Source organism: Opisthocomus hoazin, chromosome 2 (assembly GCF_030867145.1).
Source record: "Opisthocomus hoazin isolate bOpiHoa1 chromosome 2, bOpiHoa1.hap1, whole genome shotgun sequence".
In the NCBI taxonomy this organism is placed as follows: domain Eukaryota; kingdom Metazoa; phylum Chordata; class Aves; order Opisthocomiformes; family Opisthocomidae; genus Opisthocomus; species Opisthocomus hoazin.
In genome coordinates this window covers 36,082,238-36,109,974 of record NC_134415.1, presented here as the reverse complement: position 1 = coordinate 36,109,974, position 27,737 = coordinate 36,082,238, and the positions used below count along the sequence as shown (strand labels likewise).

General features: G+C 37.9%; 1 protein-coding gene across 25 annotated transcripts in view; it reads left to right on the top strand.

Moving 5' to 3' along the window:
• NRXN1 (neurexin 1) overlaps positions 1-27,737 on the top strand; it is a 738,722-nt gene that overhangs the window by 224,434 nt on the left and 486,551 nt on the right. For all 25 annotated transcript variants that reach the window (XM_075413190.1, XM_075413188.1, XM_075413180.1 and 22 more), the window contains one exon: positions 27,181-27,482. In XM_075413190.1, coding sequence (XP_075269305.1) covers positions 27,181-27,482 — 302 coding nt within the window. The remainder of the gene's footprint in view (positions 1-27,180; positions 27,483-27,737) is intronic.

Below are 27,737 nucleotides of genomic sequence, written 5' to 3'. Positions count from 1 at the left end.
CTGAATCTACTCGTGCAAAAAAAGAGAAAATTATATCTCACTTGAACATACACTGTGAAATATAAGCAACAGATGTTACTGTAAATGTGTATTAAAATTTTTCCCCATAATTTGTTAGCTATTCACTTATCATGATGTCTTTTTAAAGTATGGAGATACGCGGAATCATAGAATCACGTAGGTTGGAATAGACCTTTAAGATCATCAAGTCCAACCGTAAACCTAGCACTGCCATGTCCACCACTAAACCACGTCCCTAAGGCACCACATCTACATGTCTTTTAAATACCTACAGGGATGGTGCCTCAAGCACTTCCCTGAGCAGCTTGTTCCAATTCTTAACAGACTTTTCAGTGGAAAAATTTTTCCTGATAACCAATCTAAACCTCTCTTGGTGCAACTTGAGGCCATTTCCCCTTGTCCTATTGCTTGCTACCTGGGAAAAGAGACCAACACCCACCTGGCTACAACATAGTATTCAAGGTGTGGCCTCACCAGTGCTGAGTACAGGGGGATGACCTCTTCCCTACTCCTGCTGGCCACACTATTCCTGATACAAGAAAGGATGCAGTTGGCCTTCTTGGCAACAAGGGCACACTGCTGGCTCATAGTCAACCTGTCATCCACCAGGACACCCAGGTTCCTCTCAGCAGAGCTGCTTTCCAGCAGGTCCACCCCAAGCCTGTGTTGGTGCATGGGGTTGTTCCTCCGCAGGTGCAGGACCCTGCACTTGCCCTTGTTGAAATTCCTCAGATTGCTCACCGCCCAACTCTCCAGCCTGTCCAGGTCTCACTGAATGGCAGCACAGCCTTCTGGTGTATCTACCACTCTTCCCAGTTTGGTGTCATCAGCAAACTTGCTGAGGGTACATTCTAACTCTTCATCCAGGTCATTGATGAAGAAGTTGAACAAGACTGGGCCCAGTACTGATCCCTGGGGGACACCACTAGTTACAGGCCTCCAACTAGACTCAGCGCCACTGATGACAGCCCTCAGCCAGTCCTCAATCCACCTCACTGACCACTCATCCAGCCCACACTTCCTGAGCTTCCCTAGGAGGATATCATGGGAGACTGTGTCGAAAGCCTTGCTGAAGTCGAGGTAGACAACATCCACAGCTCTCCCCTCATCTACCCAGCCAGTCATACCATTGTAGAAAGCTATCAGATTGATCAGGCATGATTTCCCCTTGGTGAATCCATGCTGACTACTCCTGATAACCTTCTTTTCTTCCACTTGCTTGATGATGGCCTCCAGGATAAGCTGCTCCATCACCTTTCCCGGGATGGAGGTGAGGCTGACCGGCCTGTAGTTCCCTGGGTCCTCCTTCTTGCCCTTTTTGAAGATTGGAGTGACATTGGCCTTTCTCCAGTCCTCGGGCACCTCTCCTGTCCTCCAGGACCTCTCAAAGATGATGGAGAGTGGCTCAGCAATGACATCTGCCAGCTCCCTCAGCACTCGTGGGTGTATTCCATCTGGGTCCATGGATTTGTGGACGTCCAGATCACTTAAGCAATCCCTCACACAGTCCTCCTCGACCAAGGGAGGGTCATCCATTCTGCAGGCTTCTTCTCTTATCTCCGGGGCCTGGGATTCCTGAGGGCCTGCCTTGGCACTGAAGACTGAGCCAAAGAAGGCATTCAGTAGCTCTGCCTTCTCTGCCTCCTCCATCACCAGGACACCCACCTCGTTCAGCAGCAGCCCCACGTTATCCCTAGTCTTCCATTTGCTTCCAGTCCTGTTGGGCTCTAGGGTATGCTTTCAGCTTTCTCTATTATTTAGTAATTTTAATTAGCTGTTAGAGCAAGGATATTTTTTACATTAATAGTTAAACTAGAGAAGCAATAACCTATCATAAAAATGTTATTGTTGCTGATTATGATAGTCCAAGTTCTTTTAAGAGTGTTTATTTCTTGTTTTACTGTTACAGTATACAAAGATTAATTTAAAAGAAGAAAATATTACAAGTTAAAAAATGTAGGAAATGCCCCATAACCATACTCAATTTAGAGTTGTTACAAAAAAAATGGTCTTGGTAGGTTTTCTTTTTTAGTAGCCATATGTTAGCTTAAGTAGAAAAGGTGGTCATACTGCACCTCTGTTATTAGACTTCCGTGTTCTCTGTTATTAATTTCAACTACAGTTACAGATTTTTTTTTTTTTGAAGCACTCTACTGGAAGAAAATTCTGCTGCTATTTCAGATGAAGACGTAGTCTGCAGATACTCATAAAAATATAGATCAGTCTACAGCCATTCACGGAAGAAATGGTGCATGAACAATACAAATTCACAGAGGACCTGTGAAGAGAAAACGACTTTCTTGCTGGAAAATGAAAGCAAGGGAGAAGAAAAGTGGTTGAGGCATAGGAGATTGAACCTTGCTCTTCTAATATATAGAATTTTGCCATTTATTATTAAGGCTTTAAGAACTTGCCGAAACTCTTTCTTCATTAGGCTGACAATCATACTTCAGTCCTCTTCTCCGTACCCCTAAAATTTTAAGAAGTGCTAATTGATTTTTGTCTTCTCTTTTAAGTGAATTACAGCATTACTTTTTTTGTGCTGTATATGGCCCTAGAATAATAAATAATAGATTTAATTTGCCTAAAAGCAGAACTGCAGCTGCACACGCAAGTAATACAAAATCATTGTTGTGGTGTTATATTTCTTACTACTTCACCCCCCCACCCCCTCAAAAAAAAAAAATTTGGAATACCTTGGGGCCTTTGAGTTAGCTGAGACACAGATGGAGCCAGTCAAATGTGGAGCATGGCCAGCATTCCCAAGAGTTGTTTTCAGTCTATTTTCTTGTCAATAAGTTTCATAGGAAAAAAAATGATGATAGCACTGATGGTAGTACCTTCGCTGCAGAAAGCAGAGAGGATGGAATATTTCCACAGTGAATTAAAATGCACACATTGCTGAGCAATGAAAATGAATTAAGGCACATTCAGTAACTTCATTTTAAAAGCAACTGTGAGCTTTAATTGTCATAAATTCAGAACTAATTAAAAACATGTTGACAAAAATTGGGCCAACAGATTGTCATTTTCAAATGTAAGTGAAATGCAAAGTGCTGAGAATAAATTACCAGGTCTGAATTCGGTTCTTAAGTTTAGTGCGTTTGCTGCATGTGGGATATCTCGGGATATTGAAACTGGAAAAAAAAAAAAAGATGGTAGAAAATATCAGAAAATATTATTTTCATATGACTAGTATTTTACTGATGACCTCTGAACTTGGTGGCTATACTTCAAGATCTGGAAATCTTCCTCAGAGACTGGGTCTAGATGGGTGATTCAGTCGTATCTTAACTCCATGCTGGGTGAGAACTATGCCTGTACCATCTCCTGTCCTCCCTCACAACATGTAAGGAGGAAATAAATCTGGGAATATGGGTTGTAATGTGTAGCTCCAGGAGGTCCAGATGGGTCCCAAGTCAGGATTATCAAGTAGAAAGGACCACAAGATGTGCTGTGGCATGTAGCTGTCCTCTCAGTATGTTCCCATCTGCTCTGATAATATCTAGGTATAATGTAATATAAAAAGAGATACTATAATCCCCAGAGGTTAACTATTTCAGGATTGATAAGTTACCAAAACCTACTGTCATATGTTGGTTAAATTAATGTGGTTCTTGAATGTAAGAATAGCGGTGTTCTTTCAGGGAACAGGGTGGGAAAATATTCTACTTTGCATCTTCAAAATATTAACACTTAAAAGTTTGTGTATGTACGGTTTTGCTACAATGATCATATGACTAGAATGTCCTTGCAGTTAGTATTTTGCATCTTTCTGCTCAGTAAGAAGATAAATCCAGCTCTAATTTCCAGAAGAAAACTCGGCATTGATGTGTACATACTTAAAACGTGATACAGGTGCCACAGGGTGACTAAAAGCAGAGTTCTGAAGTGTGACTAGGGATTTTACTTAGGTGGGGTGGCGTGCTCGTGTGTCACTATAGGCTGCCAGCACTGGACATTACTGCCATACAAATCTTAAAGATCTTCAAACTAGGACCAAAAATACAAAGGCTTTTATAAAGTATAGGCTAAAATGAACATCTTTTCATCTTTACACAACTTCAGTAAAGGGATTATGACAATATCTTAGATGTCTTTTAAAACACAACCCTAAAATAATGAGCGGAGTGCTCTAGGGTCCATCCTAATATAAGGCATAAATTTGCAAGTCCTGTATGTGAAGTGCATTGACTGATAGGATATAGCGTAAATGTATGTGGTTATTTTGCTTTTTTTAAAGGACTGAATGACAAGAACACCCGCATGGGATTTTGTTCTCTGAGCCAATTATTTGTTTGTAATTGAAATTTCCTGAATGACTTCGCAGGCTTTGGCATCATGTGGTGAGACTTTTGGAAAAGGAATGAGAACTATACATACAGCTAGTAGAAAGACAGAGGAATAAAAGCATGTGTAGTGAAGATTAGAGTAAACTTGTTCATGCCTTCTTTGCTAGTTAAAGGTCTAGTTAAATTTCAGAGTAAAAGTGTCTAACTGAATTCCAGCCTGCCTTCCTTTTTACAGACTGAATTGCTCAGCTGCTGCCATGAATAGAGTTTGAATAACATAATATATCGGCTATGAGGAATGGTTAAGAATTTAGTTCATTAAGATATCAGTTATGCTGAATTTCACAACCCCTTGTGACAGATGACATCCCTAGCCCTAGCAATGCCAATGAAAGTTTGGGGTCTGGCTCCCAGAAGTACAGGAGTATGACATTATCCAATAGAATGATTTGGAGTGGATTATAACTAATGTAGAAATGTACTAATACTCTAGTACACCTTATACAATGAAATTAGAAATATGTATCTATGTTTCTGAGATGATACGGTTGAGAAAATAAAAATTCAACTCTGAGTTTTCTGTGAATAGATGATAGAACATTTATTTCTTGCTACCAGGATGATCCATTTATTTTTGAACAGTAGTTTCACTGAATGAAATTCACTTTGCATTCCTCTTTGTTCTAGTCATTTTAGCTCACTGATTAAAAGTATTAAGCTCGTATCCAAATAGTCTAACTTGACACTCTCTTTTTTTTAGAATCATATATGGTTATGTGATGGTTTACAATCCTCAAGTAATGGTGGCTAATTATCTATTACCTACAGAATCTGTATATTGGGATACATGCAACAGCTTTGAAGGGCTGTATTTTCTCACATAGTTAACACCGTAGCTGTTTTATTTCTACCTTGCTGTATTAAGTTGGGAGATTCAAGGGCAGGAAAGCAATTGAGTTGCTTTATTTGAGGTATAATGAATACTTAAGTTCTCTTTTTTTCATGACAGCAGAATACTTAACTGAGAAAACTTTGTATAACAAGATTCATACAATAACGCATTTTCCAGTATTCTGTTATGTTTATATAATTTAGAGTAATTGACCTTTACTTAATGAGCGTCTGTGGTTCACCTTACTGCAAAAATAATCAAGACATATACTTTTGACATTTGTTTATAATAATCAACCTGAATTTACTATTTCTGTGTGTTCAAAATAATTGTAAAAGACTTTCCAACACCTTTTACTGAGTATGCCTTGTATATATTATAAAGGCCTTTGGTAGCAAGTCCTTAGTGACTTTTTGTTCAGTTACCATGGTAACCTTGAACTCCCTTTAGCTGTGGAAAAAGTATAATTTTTTTTTTTTCACTATCAAGGAAAAAAAGGTGTGTTTATGTTTTTGAGCAAGAAAAACCCACCATAGGTTTTCAAAGGAGTTATACCAGATAAAGTATGTGTTCTAAAAAGAATATTTTAAAATGCTTTGGATTTTTTTTTATTTAGGTATCTAAAAACTTACTGAAATGAGGGGAAGCAATTGATCTAATTAAAATACACTACAACAGTCTTCCCAGGTTATGAACTATACTTAAATATAAATCTACATATTTGTGTAAATATATAGACATATGGGAATTACATTGCATTCATATAAAAAATTAAATGGTAAAGGTTCTGTAAATTGTAAAGATTATTTTTTCCTTAAATTTTTCAAGATCTGAACTGGATCACACTACAGGTATAAAGTAATAGAATAAACCAGGTTTTTGTTAGAGTTGTGCTTTAATAAGCCTCTTCTTTTCATGTGGGGGGTATGCTGCCTCTATCCCAGACAGATTGTTAAGAATAAGACTTGAGTAGAGTAAAAATGTGTAAGAATACTTTGAATTGGGTCTTGCTGTTGGGGAAATATTGAAAGTAATGCAGGAAACAAATACTCTTGTGACCACATTGCTTAGAAATAACGCAAAAATATGCTTGAGCTGTCCATGGTCTTGAACATCTTCTCAGCTTGAAAGCTTTTAGCCGAATTTATTTACATCAACATCAGAAAATAATGATAAAAGAATTCCTTCGTAATTTTCTTTTTTCTTCAGAACATGAAGATTTATATCTGGCGATAAGGGAAATGTCTTTGTGATGGTTATCAAGGCAATATGATAGTAAGCAATAAAAATGTATAATCAAAAATAAGCACAGGACAAAATCTCTGGCTTACTTGGCAGTATAAGGTCTGAAAGGTTGCCTTAATTCCACTTGCCTTTATTGTATTAAATGTATTTTAACTACCCCTTGATGAAAATCACATTGTTCCTAATTGCAGCACAGGTGCTTTTGTAATACTTTAATAGAAGATACTCTGATGTAGCAAACCAAGGAAAAGTAAGACTATAGAAGCTATATCCAGCTCCATTGCTTAAAAAAGAGTTTTGTGTAGTCAGCAAAGTTTCACTGATTTTACTAATGTCTGACAATTTACCCCATCAAAGGTCTTCACTTTTTTCTGTTCTAAACTATCTAAAATTTGAGTTTCATTTTTGTCAATCATGGTGCTAAAGGAAAAGAAGGAAATTATTGGCTGTCTGGGGATAAATATAAACAAAAAATAGGCATTTTTTCTAGATGGGCGATGCAAAACTGCGGCTAGAAATTTGACGTGAGAGCGAGCTGATCAGAAATACTTGTGTTGCCTGTCAGGAAAAAGGTCAAACTTCGATTTTCAGTGACTGATATTTCTTCCAGTGCTGGTCTTTTAAATTATCAAAACTTGGGAAAGTTCTTCTCTTCTTTTTTTTCTTCCCAAATGTAATCCTATAACAGTATATATCTTCATAAGATATGGAGTCCTGGCAAGTATAATAAAGATTTTTGTCTAATAAATACCAGTCTTGCTTCAAAAGGCTGGAATTCAGGGTGATAATATTTGGCCACTACATAAGTTCTTGCTTCTACAGACAGCTGCATTTTCAGTAGTTTTCTAAGGAACTACTTGTCTACTTGAGGTTAAAGCTCCAAAATTAGGGTTAGATTTTAAAAATATTTTGTTTAGTGTATAGCTGTTACTCTGCCTAAATAGTTGTAGATAAAATACTTAGATGCAGCAAATGCCCACATGTCTCTTCAGAGTAGATTTTATTAGCTTCTGGTATATAATAAATCCACTGGGCCCAATACTTGAATTAACATAATAATTAAAGTTTCAGCACATTGTTCTAGGTCACAGTAAGAAAATGTTTAATCTTTCTGCATTCATCTGTGTACATACGCAGTATTGGGAGGTCTACAGAGACTGAATTAAGTTTAAGTGTATCTGAAATAAGCAGAGTGTTTTAAGAAAAATGAGAAAAAGATTTATCTTTGTTGGGAGCTCTTGATAATTGTTTTTTGTTCTAACAATAAAAGAAACAGCAGAATTGGGTCACTATTTCAAGATACAGCTCATTTTATGAGAGAGCGCTGTAGGTGTATAGGAGCCAAAATACAGAATTATCCTGCATCTGCCCACTTAGGGATCTGGTGTTTATTTGGTTCATAGTTCATTGTTGATGGTCATCTGTGACCATAGGAAAAAACATCCGAAGCAATGGGCTGGAATGAGTGAGCAGAGGACCTGGTAGGTCAGCTGAAAGTTACTCTGCTGTAAGGGGTGGTACTTCACAAAACTACTAGAGTGTTATGTGAATTAAAGTGTGCTTTCCCAAACATAACACCAGACTTCAAATTTGAAGACATTAAGAGGGTGATTCCTTTTATGAGTGTGGAGTGAAGCCAAGGAAAGTTCCAAATTACCTTGTCCTAGCACTACTCACTTGCCAGGGAAAAATATCTAGATGCTGATTCTTGCGTCATCAAAGATGGGTCAAGATCCAGCTTCTCTTGGAAAAAACTTTGGAAATCCAGGGTAAATTACTGAATTTCAATAGAATTTTTAGCAATAGTTTTTCTTTGTTCTGAAACTGTTCTTAACTATTATGGAGTATATAGATTTAGTTATTTAATGTGCCATTTACTATGGTAGGCATTCACTTGACAAAAAAACCCAAACAACAGAAGAGGTGAAGAAAAGTTCTCCTTTCTGTCTATACAGTGTTTGTGGAGGCAGTGGAGGCTGGTGTGCAGCTGTGCTTAGGGATGCACAAATAGGCTCAAAAAGTGGAAGATGAGGAAAGAAAATAAAAATGTAGAGACTTAAGTTGATTAAATCACTTGGTCTGTTTCTTGTATGGCAGCATAGACAAGTTGATTATTAACTCTGTATTGGGGGAGTGGGGAAATAACTGAAAAGGGAAGTAGCAAGACAAAACAAAAGCTGTATGAGCTGCCCTTAGACACTTCAAACAGCTGTAATTTTGTGGCTAGCAGACTGGTGAACGCTGCTTGCTTTCACCTATGAAAGGGAGATACTTCAATGTGCATATCGTCTCCATAGCCCCAGACTAACATACAAACTAATAATCCTTGGATAATAAAATAATCAGATTATCCTTGAATTAAATTGTCGTTTATCTCTAAATTTCAGTTTAGGAATCCAATGAGAATGAACACAAGTAGAAGAGAATTAGGAAAGAGTGGACAGCTAGTCTGAAGATTTCTTTTTTTAATGATTAAGCAGAATTTTATGTTTAAGCAGAATTTTAATGATGGGCATACCTTTTATTTTAAACCATTTACAACTATATCACTGTTCCGTTTAAATACTGAGGTATAACACTACCTCAATAGCACTGAGGGGTGGGATTCTAATATGCTTTAAATGCAGCTTCCTATTGGTACCAAAGCCGAATGTTACAGGGATTGCAATCAAAACTCTTAGCGAATCTGTAGGGAGTGGAAGCCTTGGGGAGAAATGTAGATAACAATTATGGAGTGTTTTCTTGATTGGCAGGTGCAGCAATTCCCTTTCTTCCCTGGAAGTTCAGAAAGGTTTAAATAATTTCATGAACATAATAACTGACCCGATATTTCGGTGATGAATGCTAGTGTGTTTTGTGAAGCACTCTTAATTTTTAATTAATTTGAAGGTATCCAGAGTAGTCATCAAATGGCTTTAGAAGTCGAATGACATGTACGGAGAATCAAATGTCATGTGTCTTGTACGTAAAGAGCTTTACTCATTTCCTCAGGATGCTATAAAATGAAGAGAGGCTTGAGACAAGCAAAACTGTATTCAGTAATCCAAAGAAAACACTAGGTTGTAGAAGGCTGAATTACTAGCTTATAGAACTCACAGTGCAAACGTTTTCTGAATGTGTAGTGATCCTGTCACTCTGGCTGCTGCACCGTGGCATTTTCTTGATGTAGTGAATGTGAGAGCTAACCGGCCTCTGGGCCTGTATGTCTAAACAGCCGAGCTGTAATTACAGGGGACCCAAGAGGCATGGACAGAGGGGGAAATGTGGAGGCAGCTAGTAAGAACATTTGTGTTCAAATTATCATTCAAAGCAAATTTTCAGTTATTTTATGCTGTAGGGAAGATTAAAAATTTATATTTCTTCTGAGGGAAATGGAAAGTATTTATTATACTTAGTTTGCATAGAATTTTTCCTACACTGCAGTTCTTTGTGTTTGAATAGTTGATCCAGTTCTCCTCCTTGGCTCTGACTCCTGTGGAGTTTTGTGTGAGACCAGCAGCCGTGTTCAAGCTGTACAGGAGGAACCGGCCTGTGGCTCCTGCTGATGTTGATGCTGGCTGAAGTCTTGTGTTCTTTTCCTCATTGGTTAGGAGATGGAAATTTGTAGAGGATAGATGTCAGTTGCCGAAACATTTGGTGCAAGGATACAGACTCCGTCGTTTCTTCCCCTGCTCCCTCCAACCAATAACTTAATGGTGAACCCAGTCTTTGTGCCTTGATGCGTAGAGAAACTTTAGACCCTGCATGCAGCTTACATTATTGAAAAAGCAAGAGCAGCCAAATCTGAAAGTTATATACTATGCCTGTGAGTAGACTATGTCGCATTGTCTCTTCTGATTAAACTTTATAAGATATGTTAAATTATTTTTTCCATTTTGATTTTTTATGTAAGTGTTCTTTGGATGATTACTTTGTGTTTTTCTTCACATCCACAAGGCCTGAGGCTGTAAATAACACTAGCTCTTGTGTAGTAATAATACTTATTGAAATATGTTGGGCAGTTATTTTAGACAAGTTTTCAGAAGTGAAATTACTTGTTAATATGTAATGCATTTAATAGGAATCAATGTTTCTGACAGTATCATTCTTTCTATCTATATCTTGTTTCTACCCTTTCCTTCACCTGAGAGATGAGATCTTAAGTTTTATGTTAGATATATGTAATGATGCAATATGTCAAATTGTCTATGACACTGTAAGTCACTCAACTTCTTAGGCTTATTTATTGCATAAAGAACAGGACAAATGATCAGTGGTGTAAATATGCTGTCTTCAGTGGAATTTACCAGCAGATAACTTGGTCCAGATGTGACAGCAAAGCTTTCCTCTCAAATGTCAATATAGAACTAGAGTCCAATTATTTTTATACTTTGCTAATCTTTCACTTGAACTGTGTTACTGCAGGCTTCAATAAAAAGCCTCTTGGTAATCTCAGTAGGGAGACCTCCTTATCAAGCAGTTTTAAAGATTTGGAACTTCTGAAAAAAATAAAGATCAGTAGATAATACTGAATTCATGAAAAAAAGCTAATCACTCTTCAAAATTCTAAATGGATGATATACATAATACTGATTATTTTGCCACTTACAGAAGTTTTCTTGGATTTTCTCAGATTTGATAAAGAGATTGTGATAGTTAGAAATCTTTTATGTTTTTACAATACTTGCCTAAGATAATCTTTTAAAGATAAATTTATTCATATCTCTTTTTTGTATATTCATAGCTGAAAGTAAAAGAGTGCACATTGCCAAATAAAATTTAAAAGATACGGCTAGACTAGGAGACTTAAGCACTCAGAAAGTCTCAATTAAAAAAAATTCGTATCAAGAGTGGGCCTTGAAAATCTGATTCTAATGTAGCTTACTGGTAGTATGTTAGAACATACTTTAACTGTTGAAGAGTACATCTTGTCAAGTGCTGGTACGTACTGTAAGGAAGAAGTGGTGATAGAAAGAACTGTCTTCTCTTTAGGACAGGAAAAGTTAACAACTGTCAAGTAACAGATGTTACTTGAAACTTCCTAAGGTATCCATTAAATTTCTTTAAGGTGATAAAGGAGGAGACAGTTTATTGGGGGGTAAGCTTTAGACAATGATGGAAAAAAGTGTGGGGTTTACGATTTTTAATATTGCACAGATCTCTTGCTATGTCTTTAAGAAGCTGTTTCACACTACAGAATCAGGACCTCTGGAATCAGGCTTGTTTCACTAAGTGGCTTTGCAGTGACAATGGCTGAGCTCTGGAACAGATTAGGGCATTTTTTTCAGTAACTCGTTTCCAAAAAACCACTATTTGTTAGGTTGCTGCTGCTGCTTTTTTAAAACTTAATGGAAATTATATTGATAGCTATCTGTGTTCATTAGCAAAAAAATTGCTTGCATATTTCTATGTTTGCAGTTGGATAAATCCAGATTTTGAGACCACCACACATCAAATTACCATTTGAGTATCTGTCGTTATTTACTTAAAACCCTGGTGTTATGCTCTTCAGACAAGGGGCCCTTGCTTATATCTGCAGAGCTCTTTACCAAGTAACTCCTGTGTTCCAAAATAACATGACCTAAATTTTGATTGAGGGTAGGGAGGGGAAGGATTACAAAAAACAGTTGTATCCTATCAAACTTACACAAAAAATAATAGTACTTCTGTGGGTTTGTTTATTGTCCTGGAAAGTGAGTGTTAATTTAAGAATAAACAATAGTATCAATATACTTACTAGTCCTCCAGCGAGCAGTAGTATTAGAATAACTCCTAAATCCAGTAAAACCAATCCTAGCATGCCAGACAGGAAAAAAAACAGCTGCAGTATACCATTATATAATATCACCTATCAGCCTTCTGTAGATTTTGTCAGGGTTTAGTATCTTTTCCAAGATAAAACTAATTACTTTGAATTCAATTGGCCTTTTACCTATATTCTTAACATGTCCCCACTTCTATTTTTGTTTTTATATCTGGCTGCTGCGCACAGAATGGAAATAGATTTTTTTTTTGTTACTAAGGCATATTCTGATCTCCAGATGTGATTGGGCATTTCCAGTGGCTGCTGATCAGAACACTGAGCAGAGTACTGCTTAGCCTACCTCTGCCTCTCAACAGGAACTGTAGTGCAATAAGAATGGTCTCTGAAGGAGAAAAACTAAGATAGAGGGAAGAGGGGAGTGGAGGGAAATATTGAAACCACAGGGAAAAAAAAAAGACAAATACAGGTAATAGGTCCAACTGTTTCTAGGAATGTCTATCACAGCCTTAAGATTATGTTATAAACAGCACTGTCATAACCACCAAGGTTTTATGTACGTTGGGAAGCCATTTGAGTGCTTTATGTAGATTTTGAAATAACAACTTTATGATTATGTACAAGTGCTCTCGATTTGCCCTAGAATGTTTCTTCCAATACATGTGCAGGTGATTGCAGTTCTGTGTAAATAGCTATGGCTGGTTTTCCTCTGTAAAATACAGACTGTTCAGCTGTCTCACGGCCATGACCTTGGCAGGAGTCACTACTGTTGTGCAAATAGTTACTAATAATATTTTACTTGCCTCCACTCTAAAATACATGCTTTCTGTTGTTTTCCTTCTTTAAAAAAATCTAGACACATGGGTGATTCTTCCTTCCAAAGAACAATGTTGTCTTTATTTGCCCCAATTCAAAAAGGGTCCGTGCCATGCTCAACACTTAAATGTTTCTGAGTTGTCCTTAGTTTTGTGCACCAATTATATTCATAAAAGGAAATTAAGAACAAACTTTATTACTCAGTGTAGTGATCATTAGTCAATTTAACATTAATTTTTACTTAAGTTAATTAGATATTAGAATTCAATTACAATTGTTAAAAACAAACAAGTTTAAAATAGCAATATTCTTTTTCTCACTAAATGAGAAATTCTTCTACCTTTGCCCTCCTTCAGAAGAAAAAACTAAAATTTTACAAATTATTTATAACTTTTACTTCAGGTTTTAATACTGAAAAAAGGGAAAAGAACCCTAGTATGTTCTTTCACAAACCAGAAATTATTCCAAGATTTTGTGTCTGGTCTAAATCAATTTTCAATTGCTTGAGAATGCTGAGCTCTTTTAACATGCATAAACGTTGCAGATTTCAAAGATGCTACTACAGATAGTTAATAAAGACCTCATCACTTTAGTGTAAATAATTGTCTTGCATAGCCTGAAAGTTCAGAGAGCTAGCATATAGGAATGTTTTGCAGTCCATTTTTCATTCATACACATACATGTATTATATTATAATATATAATACATATAAGGAAAGAGTGTGCTGATCCTGTAGCTCATTTGAACACTAGTGGTTGTGGCTGAGGCAACTCTGAGAATGAGGTACCAAAAGAAATACCAAATACACTAGAATAAGGCATATTGCTTCTGTTACTGCTTCTCATAGAAGGCTGTTTGGCTGAATTATTAGCTGTGTGACAGTGAATTAAGATGACAAATCTCAAACAGTATTTTTGGCTGATGGTCTGTCTGAAAAGATTTGTAGGTTCTTACGTATCCAGAACTTAATCTTTTTTTTTTTTTTTTTTTTAAGTTCTTTTAACATTTGTAGCTAACATAATAGTTCCTTTAACTTTCTTTAAAGAGAAATGAACACATAAGCAGAACTCTGCTCATTGTTTTAAACAACAGATTGCTTTGGCTAAGTCTTTAGCTTTTCAGATCTCCTTTGTTGCTGTAGGATTCTTTCATAGAATATATTTGTCGTATACTCAGTAGCTTGAAAACTTTTTTTTGTTGTTATAAATGTGAGAGAAACTATTAGATGAGAGTATCGTCAGTGGGCTGGAAAACATAGTAGAAAAAAATTGTTTTCGTATTTAATTTCCTATGTTTATAGAAAGACAAAGAGTTGTAAATATCTTCTTCCAAACACATTTTGAAGACTAACACAGAGATCCAACAGACATTTTCCCAATGTTTATATGTAGACATTCCTTCAAAGATGCAATCTTAGGCACAGATTGGAAAAAAAGTGGCAATTGTGTATAATATTCTCGAAAAGGTGTTTGTTTTGGCTTTCATTTTTCAAATCATTGCTCTGGTTCTTATTACTGAGACAAATGCTACATATTCCTGTAATACCTCTCTGATTCTAGTGCAAAACTGTTTTTAAAAAATGGCTCGTTATGCACATAATACCATTGCAGTGGACCTTCCTCTGCATCTCTGGAAAACTTACTGTTATACAGGGCTTCTTTAATTAGGATGAGAAAATTGCTTGTTGTTTCTTATTTGCGTCCAAGACCCAGGACACACTGCATTAATCCCATAGTGCTATGTGGTGCTGGAAGAGAGATGTTCAGCAGACTTTTCACAAGTTTGTAGTTATCATTGGAAATGTTCCTTATCAGGTCATTTAACTAGTTAACACTCTCTCTACATATCATAGTAATTCACATAATGTGTTAGTTTGGGACTATTGTCTTTCTTATTCTTTCATTAGAAATGTATATTTAATATAATACCAACAAAGTCAAAGCGATTTGAAGTATTTCTTCCTCTCCTAATCCACATTATGAATCCTTCCTCTCCTAATCCACATAATCAAAAATGAATGCAAATCTTCCGGAAAACCCTCAGCAAAGTGTAAGGTGGTATTGCTTTGTCCAAGGAACAGACCAGAAACACGATTTTTATTTTTCATCTGGGGCATAACCTGCTTTCAATTTTTGTGAGAACAATTATATTTGGGTTTTGTGCAGCTTCCCTCTATAATGCAGGCAGAACAGAGCCAACCCGGGATATGGAGGAAGAGCTTTCCTGTGTCATCATTCAAACCAGACTAATTTTAAAACTTTAATTTGCAGAAATTTTATAGTTACAGAGAGAAAAATTAAGAACATTATTTTTACTACTGTAATGTCAGTTTTTCTACCAACTCTGCTTCCTGTAAGCAATCTGATATCGAAAGACTCTGTACTTCTGATCCGTTGAAAGCTGAAGATCTGTAATTTGTAGTATAGCTGCAAAGTCAATGGGAGCCTTGAGGCCTGGAAAAGGCCTTTTGTAACTTTTTCAGCACAGTTTTTTACCTTGCTGGAGTAACTGAAGCCTGTATTTACTTGTCGCTAGAATGCTAGCATAGTTTTCCAACAGCTGACCAAAATCTCTCATTGAGTTTTAACGCAACAGTAATGTTCAGTAAAATTAGTCTATTTTTCTGTGGATGTAGAAGTGTTATGTATATTTGGCATTTTGCAGTTTATTCTCAATTGAACAAGAATACCTTTAAAATTACCCTGTCAAAATTTGGGGTTTTGATTAATTATATGAAAGGCATATCACTTTGATATAAACTGTAGGACTTTCTAATCTACTTTTTAAATATATGACTGTTTGTTGGAAAAAAAATCCACTTATTTTCGCATTCTAGCAGTTTAGTATTTAACGTACACTAAAATGGCATAATTTCTAAAAACTCCTGCTTGCTTTACTCTCACTACCCAATTGCAAATTTGCTTCTGAAGTGCGTAGTCTGTGAGATTAAATAGAAGGAACCGAAAATTAGTGAGGAAACTGCAGTTCAGCCATTTGAGAAATGAATTAAAATTGCCTTTCAGCAAAATGAAGTCATAGGTCACTTATCTAGTGTTCCATGTAAGTCATTTGTCATGAGTGGCAACTATCATCATATTAATCTAATCTGAGATGGTGATGGGGGATCAGACGCTTACACTGGGCGAGTTCATACTTCTTGTAGTTGGTAAATAATTTAATGATTGTGTGCAAAATAAATCAGAAGCTAGAAAATATTTTTTCCAAGTTTCTTGTCTGCTACTCCAACATGATATTATACATGATTTTGTATCATTTGTGCTGTTAAATTCTTGTTGTCAGGTGCAATTTTACTTTGCACTTTAGTTTATTTCAAAGTATACTGATTTTACTTGTACATTGGATACAAATACTGCAGACTCTGGTGCCCAGGATTTCAGGTGTATGTCTTTTTGAGATATAACACGAACTGGGAGTGGACTTTTTATATAAACAGAGACTGTGGTAGTCCAAATTTCTTGATTAAAATAACAGACCGAGGTCTTACTTCCCTTGTCGTCTTTGAGTGCAACATTTGCTCCTGGAGGGGGGCAGAAATGGTTTACCAGCTCCCTGAATCTTTGGAATGAATAGGCACTCGTAGAGCATTGTTCTGCAAAATGATCATTTAAAATAATACAAGAAACCCTTGAGAAATTATTCCTGATTCCTTCAGAAAAAGTTGCCCATGGTCTTAGAAGTTTTGTTCTCATGTTAGGCTAGTAATGATTATCTCATCATGGACTTCCTCCCTAATAAAGGAGGAAGAAGGTAGTGTAACATGACCACTAAAATTGAAAACTATTTTATAATGCCTTCTGGAGCTGGTAACTGCTGGTTTTGTGATACTGCATCTTCATCTTTCTGTAACAATAGCAGCTTTTTGCAGATTAGAAGTTCCCATTTGCAGTGTAGCTGTTTGCTTTTAACAGCCTGAGAGCATGACTTCCCTTATTTGCTGGCTTATTTGTAATACAGACTTACCTTGCTTCTTACTCAGTTTGCTTAAATATTACAACAGACTGCACAATGCATTTTTAGTCATGCTGACAAATAAAATGCTCAAGAATAGTGACTTCAGTTCCTGCTAGAGAATCTACTCCAGCATGTTGTATCCTTTGCATTGTATGCCATATTAATAGGGAAGGGAGCCAGGGATTTTTCTTTTACATGATTTGGGGAGGTGTGGGAGAGTGGAAAGAAACAGGTGGATATTTCCTAGCTGTGGATTTGGAATCATGAATCTCATTTCCTCCCCAAATTGTTCCCTTGGAATTTTCTGTGAAGACTTGTTTAAAGGGCAAGGAGAATTGCTGCTGGAAAGGAACAAAAGAACATGAGAAAGAGAAGAAAGAATGGGCGAATCTTCTATGAAAAGAAATATTGAAGTGAGATACGAACAGAAAACTAACAGTATATAGCAACAACACTACTTTTTAAAAATTAATTCAATCCTTACTGATACACCATCTGTGCTCCATTTGATTTAGTAATTCCTTAGGCTTTATCATAATTCCATCTTTCTTTCTTGGCTTCATATGCAAGTCTTAAATTTCTTAAGTGGACAATAATAATTTGTTTTCTTCTTTGAGTGCCTGCATGATTTACTTACGTATGCAATCCAGTAAGACTATTTTGTGTAACTGGGGAACAAATGAAGGTCAAATTCAGGTATAAAATTTTGAGAAACACATGAAAGTCTTCATAGTTTTCCATCTTAAGATCCAGTGAGTGATCTGTTAGTGGAAGGATATAGGCTGTCCTTACAAAAAGCACTATACTTGAGAAGCCTTGTACGTGATACATCCTGAGATCATTCTAGGTTCAATGGTGTACACCTTATGCAGAGAGAATTCCCCTTGTATGAAATGGCAAGCCGTTAGTTTGCTATTACTGCAAAGTTTTCAATTCTTGATGTTTGCTACCAAAGTAACAGTTCAAGCTGTCTTGTTTTTTTCTACCAGTCATCCTTGTTAATGTTTTTGTCTACATGCTGTTTCGGTGTAGTTTTCCCTCGTTGCATTACTTTCTGAAAGAATTTATAAATAAGAAGATAGCGTAATGGATGAATGTTTCAGTTTTAAATTGCCATGAAATAGAAGACAAAACAGTACATCTGGGAACATACTAGACTCTGGTTTGGCATAATTTTTTTATTCAGTCCATATTTAATGGTTTGAAGCTTGTACAGAAGGAACCTGGCTCTTTGACATAGACTACCACCAGTGTCAGTTTATTTCCTCTTTGAAAATAATTCTTCTGGTAGGTAGACAGATAAATAGACAGCACTCTGCTACATTTTGTTTGTATAATAATATTTGTTATGGTTTTGTCACATGGCATGAGTCCTTGGAATTTAGTTAATAAACTTATTTTAAGGCTTTTGGTTTCTTCTTCTGTAAAAAAACATTGCTGCTATCAGTAAATAACTTTGACTTTCTCCCTGTGGACAATTTTATTTCTCAAGTCTATGATCCCATTACTGTTACAACCTAATAAGACCAAAGCATAGTCTCATATGCATTTGATTTAAATCAGGCATGGGCACATGATCAAATCATTGTGGAATCAGCCAGACCTATTTTACGATTTAATACTGCCAGGGAGGAGACTAGATATGCTGTAAAGCTTAATATTGTGCTTATGTAGGGTTGTAAAATCTGCTAAGGCCTGTGGAAGTGTTTCTCCTGGACATTTGATCAGACCCTAAGGACTTCAAAGAACCTCCAAAGAAGTGACTATTAAAATTGTTGTTGGCTTCAGTGGGGAACAGGGCAAATTCTAAGTAAGAAAATATAAAAAATTCCCTTTCTGCACTAGCAGGTATTTTAATAAAATATGCTTCTTCTCTGTATCCTTTCTGTGACACAATTAAATCACGTCTTTCTGTTTTTATGCATATCCTGTTATTCAGGATACAATAATTCAGTACTCAAAATTCAGAATAAAAACATGTTAAATTCAGCTATTGGTGTTCATAGTATCTTGTGCTTTTCTGGGCAGGTAATTACAATTTAGTCATTAAATGAAGTGCAACACTTCATACTGGCTAGAATGACTACCATGCATTTTTAATGGTTTCTCTAGGAGTCATTAAGTAATAATTTGAAAAAATAAACAAACAACTAGCAGTATACACAATCGGTTATTAATAAAGCTTGTTCTTAATTCACTTTTAAAATGAACAAAAGTTGTGGTCTGAAATGTAGTACTAGATTATAACTGCTTTTTTATATCAAACATTTGAGTGTTTTATATACATTTTTTTCAGTCTGTCCTTTCTAAATATATACTTTCATATCAGGAGCAAAATAGTACATGTGCTTGACATTAGACAGCTGATATGAGGATGGTCACCGATATTGCTTCATGGCTTTTTTGTCTTGTGTCTAACTGATGAAACATTTTGACTTGTATGTGGCTCCTGCTGTATATCTGCTACACATGTCTGTATTTCAGTGACAAAATGCAATAAAGCTTTGTAACCTGATTTCCTGTTCTTGGTTTTTCTGAATCTTTGCTAGCCTGTACTGAAACCATACAGTGTCAGAGCTGTGGCTATTCTATATTCCCATTTCATAGCTGGAAATGGAAAGGCGATATTGCAGTTGCGGTGTCTAATCACTTTCCAAATGTCTATGCCATATTGAGGGCAAAGAGGTCTGAGGTTGCATTGAAGTGATCATGAGAGGGAGTTTTAATTTTTTGTGAGAAATGCAGTACTCCAAAGACTGGAGAAATGTGGAGACAGTTTATCACTACCTTCCCTCTCCAAATAATTTCTGTATTATGTGCAGTTTGTTCAAACTAGAATATTGTCATAGTAAGTATATGAATTCTTATGCCACGAGTATCTCTTCAAATTATAAGGAAATGCTTAGTTTTGTTGAGATGTTTCCTGTGAAAAGATATTATACACTTAATCTCCCTTGAATCATTTAAAACCAGTAGTTTTCAGGATTCATTCTTCCATAAGGTCAAGAGTGTATTTTCAGTTGTCAGATCCCTGTGGAAAAGTATTGTCATTCTTAGCAGGCAGCACCTACTGGAAATAGAACTGACAATCTAGTTGAGCATGCAGACTGTCTCATTAGCTGCTTAGTCAAGCCCTGTGACCTTTTGGCAGTGAAACTCATCAGAATAAAAGTTAAAGTTCTTTTATCTATTGATACCAGCAGTGAATTTCCTAATATAACAAAATGTTATTGAACCATTTTGGTATTTTCAACCTTAGCTTCCTAAAAGCCACTGACATCAGAACTCTCAAGGAGTTTTACTGAAAACATAGTAACTACTGAGAAAAATGGAATTGCTGCTGTACCTACAGCTGGATCTTGCTTAGAGGAGTTATTGCTAGAGTCTGATTTGTTTTCAGAACTGAGATTTTGAGATTGCCAACATCACAAGACACAACATCTGAGCTTCTGGCCATCCTTGTGCTCCTCTGAGCTGGCCTTGCAGCAGCCTTTTTAGGGGCCCATAATTACTAAAACTTAAATGGCGATGGAAATGGATGAAACAGAGCTAATCCAGATCAGGATTGATGCCATTCAGTCAGGGTACCCTAAGTTGCACAGCTGGAAGTTTGGAAGGCGGTGACACCTAGAATCCCACAGAGGGCGATGGTTCATCTCCTGACTCTGTAACCCATGGGTGTACTATTTTTGGGTCAGAACCTCTCCCGATTATCATAGAATCATAGAAAGTTTTGGGTTGGAAGGGACCCCTAGAGGTCATCTAGTCCAACCCCCCCGCAGCAAGCAGGGACACCACTAACTAGATCAGGTTGCTCAGAGCCCTGTCCAACTTGGTGTTGAATGTTTCCAGGGATGGGGCCTCCACTACCTCTCCAGGCAACCCGTTCCAGTGTTTCACAACCATCACTGTAAAGAATTTCTTCCTTATATCTAGCCTAAACCTACCCTGTTTTAGTTTAAAACCATTACCCCTCGTCCTGTCACTGCTGTCTCTACTAAAAAGATTGTCCCCATCTTTCCTATAGGCTCCCTTTAAGTACTGAAAGGCTGCAATCAGGTCTCCCCGCAGCCTTCTCTTCTCCAGGCTGAACAAGCCCAACTCTCTCAGCCTGTCCTCATAGGAGAGGTGCTCCAGCCCTCGGATCATTTTTGTAGCCCTCCTTTGGACCCGCTCCAACAGTTCCATGTCCTTCTTGTGCTGAGGGCTCCAGAGCTGAACGCAGTACTCCAGGTGAGGTCTCACCAGAGCAGAGTAGAGGGGCAGAATCACCCCTCTCGACCTGCTGGCCATGCTTCTCTTGATGCAGCCCAGGACACGGTTGGCCCTCTGGGCTGCCAGTGCACATTGCCGGCTCATGTCCAGCCTTTCGTCTATCAGTACCCCCAAGTCCCTCTCAGCAGGGCTGCTCTCGATCCTTTCATTCCCCCAGCCTGTATTGATAGCGGGGATTACCCCAACCTACGTGTAGGACCTTGCACTTGGCCTTGTTGAACCTCATGAGGTTCACACAGGCCCACCTCTCCAGCTTGTCCAGGTCCCTTTGGATGGCATCCCGTCCTTCTGGTGTCTCGACCGTACCACTCAGCTTGGTGTCATCTGCAAACTTGCTGAGGGTACAGTCGATGTCGCTGTCCATGTCATTGATAAATATATTGAACAGCACCGGTCCCAGTACGGACACCTGAGGGACTCCACTCGTCACTGGTCTCCATCTGGACATTGAGCCATTGACCACTACCCTTTGGGTGCGACCATCCAACCAATTGCTTATCCACCGAATGGTCCACCCATCAAATCCATGGCTCTCCAATTTAGAGAGAAGGATGTTGTGGGGGACCGTGTCAAAGGCTTTACAAAAATCCAGATATATGACATCCATAGGTTTTCACTTGTCCACCCTTGTTGTTACACCATCATAGAAAGCCACTAGGTTGGTGAGGCAGGACTTGCCCTTGGTGAAGCCATGCTGGCTGTCTCGAATCGCCTCCCTGTCCTCCATGTGCCTTAGCATATCTTCTACGAGGATCTGTTCCATGATCTTCCCAGGCACAGAGGTGAGGCTGACAGGTCGGTAGTTCCCAGGGTCTTCCTTTCTACCCTTTTTGAAAAGGTGCACAATGTTTCCCTTTTTCCAGTCACTGGGAACTTCCCCTGACTGCCATGACTTTTCAAATATCATGGAGAGTGGCTTGGCAACTACGTCAACCAGTTCCCTCAGGACTCTGGGATGCATCTCATCAGGTCCCATGGACTTCTGTACATTTAGGTTCTGCAGGAGGTCCCAAACCTGGTCTTCACTTACAGCTGGAGGGATTTTACTCTCCTGGTCTCCTTCATGCCATTCATCGACTCGGGAGGGGTGAGGAGAGAGGTTGCCAGTGAAGACTGTGGCAAAAAAGTTGTTAAGTACCTCAGCTTTCTTCTCATCTGCTGTTGCCGGTTCGCTGGTCTCGCTCATGAGCGGGGCTACGCTTTCTTTGACCATCTGAGGTATGGATGTGAGCTACCTGATTAATGTCGGCATTTTGCAGCATTAATATCCTACTCTAATGGAGTCCTGGTACCAGTTTGCGATGGAATGCCATTGCAGTCAGGGTCTGTATTGTAGTATTGCAATTAATTCTGAAGACTGAAAACATGAAAATCAATCTTGCAATGCAAAAAAGCAAATAATGGACATTTTCAGTTTGGCAGGTGAGCCAAAATGTTGTTTTGACAGGAAAGGTATGAAATTAAAGGGTTTTTGCCACAGTGTTCAGGTTTTTAAATCAAAGTATTTTTCTGAAGTAAAATGGTATGCTGTTTTGGCTATTTTTTTAGTGTAAATTAATTTTTAAACAAATGAATTCTAGTTTCATGCAAATAAAGTAATTTGATTAATAACTAAATGCTTCAGTGTGATTTGATCGCTCAGCTCCCAAAACTTCAGATTCAGACTTTGTATACAGTTTTGTTGCTGAAAGTAGTGATTAAATTAAACCCCAGATTAATTAATTCTTTTGAGAAATGCCCCAAATGGGATCTCTCCCAGCTGCGAACTGGCGGAAACATTGTACTCAAGCGGATTTTTGATCAGCCCACGTACCAGAGTGATGGCACAGTACCATGGAGGGAAGAACTACAGCGTATCCAACACTTGTTTAGGTCTCTTGTAGGAAGATTATTCAACATAGCAGTTAATGACGGTTCTTTGGTGACATTACCGAGTATTACAAACCTTATTATTGAAGCCAAAAGACATGGGAAAGGGTTCAAAAATTAAAAGTGAATGCTGCAGGGTGCATAGCATTTGTTGAAGAAGGTGCTGCAGAAGATAAGTCCAGAGTTTGCCGTTACAGCTTTTCCCGACAGGCTATCGAATGGGATCCATGTGAAGTAGATGTTTTCCAGTCACAGTGATGCTGACTTTCCAATGACAGCTCAAACTGGTGTTTTGGTTTTTGTTGATTTAGCCTTTTATGTTTCTCCCTCAAGAAAAAGGCAATTAAGTCAAAAGGCTTTAGCCTTGAATACTTATGGTTGTGGAGCGATAGGCACAAAACTTTATCTTGGGAGTCTGTCATGAGGTGTTGATGGGGGCTGCAGGGGTGGCTTCTGTGAGGAGAGGCCAGGGTTGCCCCCCCCTTACTGGGCAGGGCTGGTTCTGACAGACCCACCGCAGGGCACTGCTGAGCCTCTCCGCCTTACATGTACGTGAGGAAGGGTAAAACTCTGCACGGCAGTGAGGAGTGAAAGAAAAAGCACGAGAAGCAGTCCTGTGACCACCAAGGTGAGAGCAGGAGACAGCCCTGCAGGTGCCAGAGCAGAGATTCCCCTGCAGCCTGTGGAGACAGTGGCGCTGCAGCCCATGGAGGGACCCTATGCTGGATGGGGTAGAGTTTTCCTGAAGGATCTGCGGCCTGTGGAGATCCCATAGAGGAGCTGGGCTCATCTGAAGGGCTGCAGCCATGAGAAAGCCCCACTCTGGACAAGCGTGAGGAGAAAGGAGCAGCAGGGGAAGAAGTGTAGTGGATCGACCATGGCCATCATCCCCCTGTGCTGCTCAGGGCAGGGGGGGAGAGGCAGAGGAACTGGCAATGAAGGAGTGACAGGAATGAAGTTGAGCCTGGGGAAAAGATGGGGGCAGAAAGGTGTTTTAAATTTGGTTTCCCACCATCCAAAACTATTTTAATTGCAATAAATTTGTTTTCCCCAAGTTGACTCTGTTTTGCCTGTGATGGTAATTGATAAGAGACTTTCCTGTCTATATCTTGACCCAAGAGCTTTTTAATCTTATTTTCTTCCTCTGTCTTGTTGAGGAGGGGGAGTGAGAGTGTGACTGGGTGGGCATCTGGCAGCTGACCAAGGTCAGCCCAACACCACCCGAAAGACTTTTTCAAATCTATCTAAATTGTGGCTTGATTTACAGAAATTTACAGAAAAGAAAAATTATAACCCGAGTGAATACTCCTGTGTCCTTCTTCAGATCCTTCTTTAGGAATAATTTAAAAACCGTGTGCCTGGCATGCATTTATACTCCCATGCATTTTCATGTCTGTGTGAATGATGTGGTTTTACAAAAGTAATTTACAGCGCATAACATGTATACATAAATATTTTGCATGTTGATTCATTTACATCCTTCACTTTTTGAGTTATGTTCATTAAATACATGGGACTAAATTACACATACTAAGTTGTTGCATTTAAGTTTCATCTTCTATTCATTGTAGGTATTCGTGCTCTTTTAGTATGCCTTTGCAGTAAGCATCCATACCAAATAAATTTGCTCTTGAGCATTTTATGGTTTATTAAGTATTCATTAAATGAGATGCATAGTATTCATGCAGTCTGATGCTTAGTGCATTGAAACCCCAGAAAATGCATTGCTTGTAAATTCTTTATGCAGAATAAGCCAAGGTTTTCCTCCTCTACCGAAACACATCAGGGTCCAGGACATGTTAATGTCAGCGTAATGGTGTTCTCCGTGAAGGACTCATTTGGAAGGTTTAAGACCTGGAGAATGCGTACAGGAATTCCTGTGTGTTCTTAGTGCAAGCTGCAGTGTCTCTTGACCTGCTCTTCCTAACAGACTTGGAAGAGTTATAAGCAGGATACATAGGTGTTTTCTTGCTTCTTTTTTGGCCATGTCAAGATAAAAAATAAAGACTTTTTGACAAATTGAATAGGCTAATTTTTGGCCTCAGTCATGCATGTGGAATCTAGCTTATATGTCAATCAAGTTCAACAAAGGGTAACATTCATCTGAAGTGTCAAAAAACTGTGCTCAGTAAATGTGGTCTTGTGATAAAATACCAGACTTATTTTAACTGCTTTTCTCTCTACAGTAAGAAATGATCAGAATACCTCCAAGAATGTAATTTTTGTCCAGAATGGAATTTAGTGTTAAAAAAAATTAAAATCTCAAGATTTGTTCTCTTGAAACTGGGAGGGTGAGACACCATTTGTGTCAGAGCGTTTCTTGCCATGCAACCACTTGCACTCATAAGCATGACTATCTATTTATGAGTTCCTCCCCGGAAAGGTGTTGGATTTGTCTATGGAGGTACCAGCTGTCTAGATATTGTAGCCCTGCAGAAGTCTGGTTAGAATGCAGCATGTTATGATGATGCATGCATATTTATTGTGTATGATGAACAGCCAATACAGGAAACAGTCTGTGTGCGATCAACTGCTTGTTGTAGTAGAAGAACATTGCTTAATCTGAAACTGGAGACAGGAGATTTTTGTTTGGTTTTGTGTTTATCTGATTTCTTTCATTTGGGGTAAGACTATGCTGAAGCCTTCTTTGGGCTGTAAAGAGAACATACTAGATAAAGAGTTGCTTTGGGGTTTTTATATAATAGTTTTGGCTGCTGCCACAAAAAAAAATCCAAAGAATTCTACATTGAATCTGTGAGTGCTTCAAAATAAATATAGACTAATAATTTTTAATATTCTCATTACAAAGCAGAGAAGCTAAAATGCAATCACTGTCTTGAGTCCTATCAGAAGTTATTCTACAGTACTATCTGAACTATGCAGTACTATCTGAAGAGAAACACTGCAAATATCTAGCATCAGCATTAATCTATAGTCTACTGCAGGGGGTTGTAAACAGTTGATATGGAACAACAGAAGACAGACATGCCCAGGGACTTCAAAGAAAAAAAAAAAAGTATTCTTACACCTGCTTTTTGCATGATCTATCATCTACCAGTCTCTTTTACATTCACACTGCTGTTATTTCCCTTACCTATATATTTATGCATATGTTTATAGGCTAATATATGCAGCTGTGTTCTGGAAATTGAGTTTATTCTCAAGAATGATGAAATTTGACATCCTCAGGTTTTCATAAGTTCATCCTTATGTTGCACCAATATGTACAGGTTTCCATTAACATTTTACTAGCACTTATTAGCTAAACAAATGAATCCTGACTTTGTATAGCTCTAAGCCCTGTACACATATAGTATAAGATCAGCATATGTGTTTTTCTGCAGGTCTTAAGGGGAAAACATAATCTCCTGATATGTTATGCTTGCTTTTCTGATGAGACTGAAGGCTCAGCTTCTGCTATTTTCGTTTTTTTGTCACCTTCAGGATAAACTAAGAGAATAACATGTATGGCACATACTGTCTAGTAAAAGTACATTCTGGGAAAAAGAAAACTATTTGTTTGCTGATGCATGTTAAGTTGCTCTCTGGCATGGTGCTATGTGCAGGTTTGAATGATGCAGATTCTCAAATGAGTGGTTTGTAATTTTGGTTTATTCAAGACCTTAGGCCAAAGCACTTTGAGATATCTACGGTATTGATTCTTTTTGGGATGCTGTGAATTTTAGTGAGAGTATGGAATGAAAGGATTTGGGTTCTGACCGGAATAATGTTTTGGTTTGCACATTCACCTACATATTAATTATTTAGATGTGTTCTATATCAGATTGCTAAAATGACATTAACATGTTTGCTGAAGCAGTACATTTTCTGAGTTTAATCATACCCATGAACACTCTATCAGAAAGTAGTTTAAAGTATGTCCACAGTAAATCTTAGTTACCTTTTTTGTCATGGATTTTAAGTGTTTTAAATGAATTACTTTTTGATACAGTACTTACAGTAATACTGTCGAATTAGCTATGAAAATAATTCATACAAGTTGCTTTTGATTATGTGCCGGGGATTTATTTGTTTGTTTCTCTTCTTTTGTTTGTCAGGAAAAGAAGAATATATTGCGACATTCAAGGGATCAGAATACTTCTGCTATGATTTATCTCAGAATCCCATACAGAGTAGCAGTGATGAAATAACTCTGTCATTTAAAACACTTCAGAGGAATGGACTGATGCTTCACACAGGAAAATCGGCTGATTATGTCAATCTTGCACTGAAAAATGGAGCTGTCTCCTTGGTCATTAATTTGGGCTCAGGGGCCTTTGAAGCACTGGTGGAACCTGTGAATGGGAAATTTAATGACAATGCCTGGCATGATGTGAAAGTAACCAGGAATCTGCGTCAGGTAACAGTACAATGGATACAAGAATAACTGGCTTTGTTATGAGTAAATGCTTGATGATTTGAAACTTGCATAGCGTGACATTGGATGTTTAGCAGGCATTTGATTAGTTTTTTTATTTGCACAAGGAGGAATATTCCTGCCATACTTGAGCAGGGGCATATCTAGAAAGTAGTAGGGCAAGCAGCTGTCTGAGACAGTGTCAGTTAAAGGTTTTAACAACTGCAGGTATCACGTAGGTGTTTTTCCAGTACAACT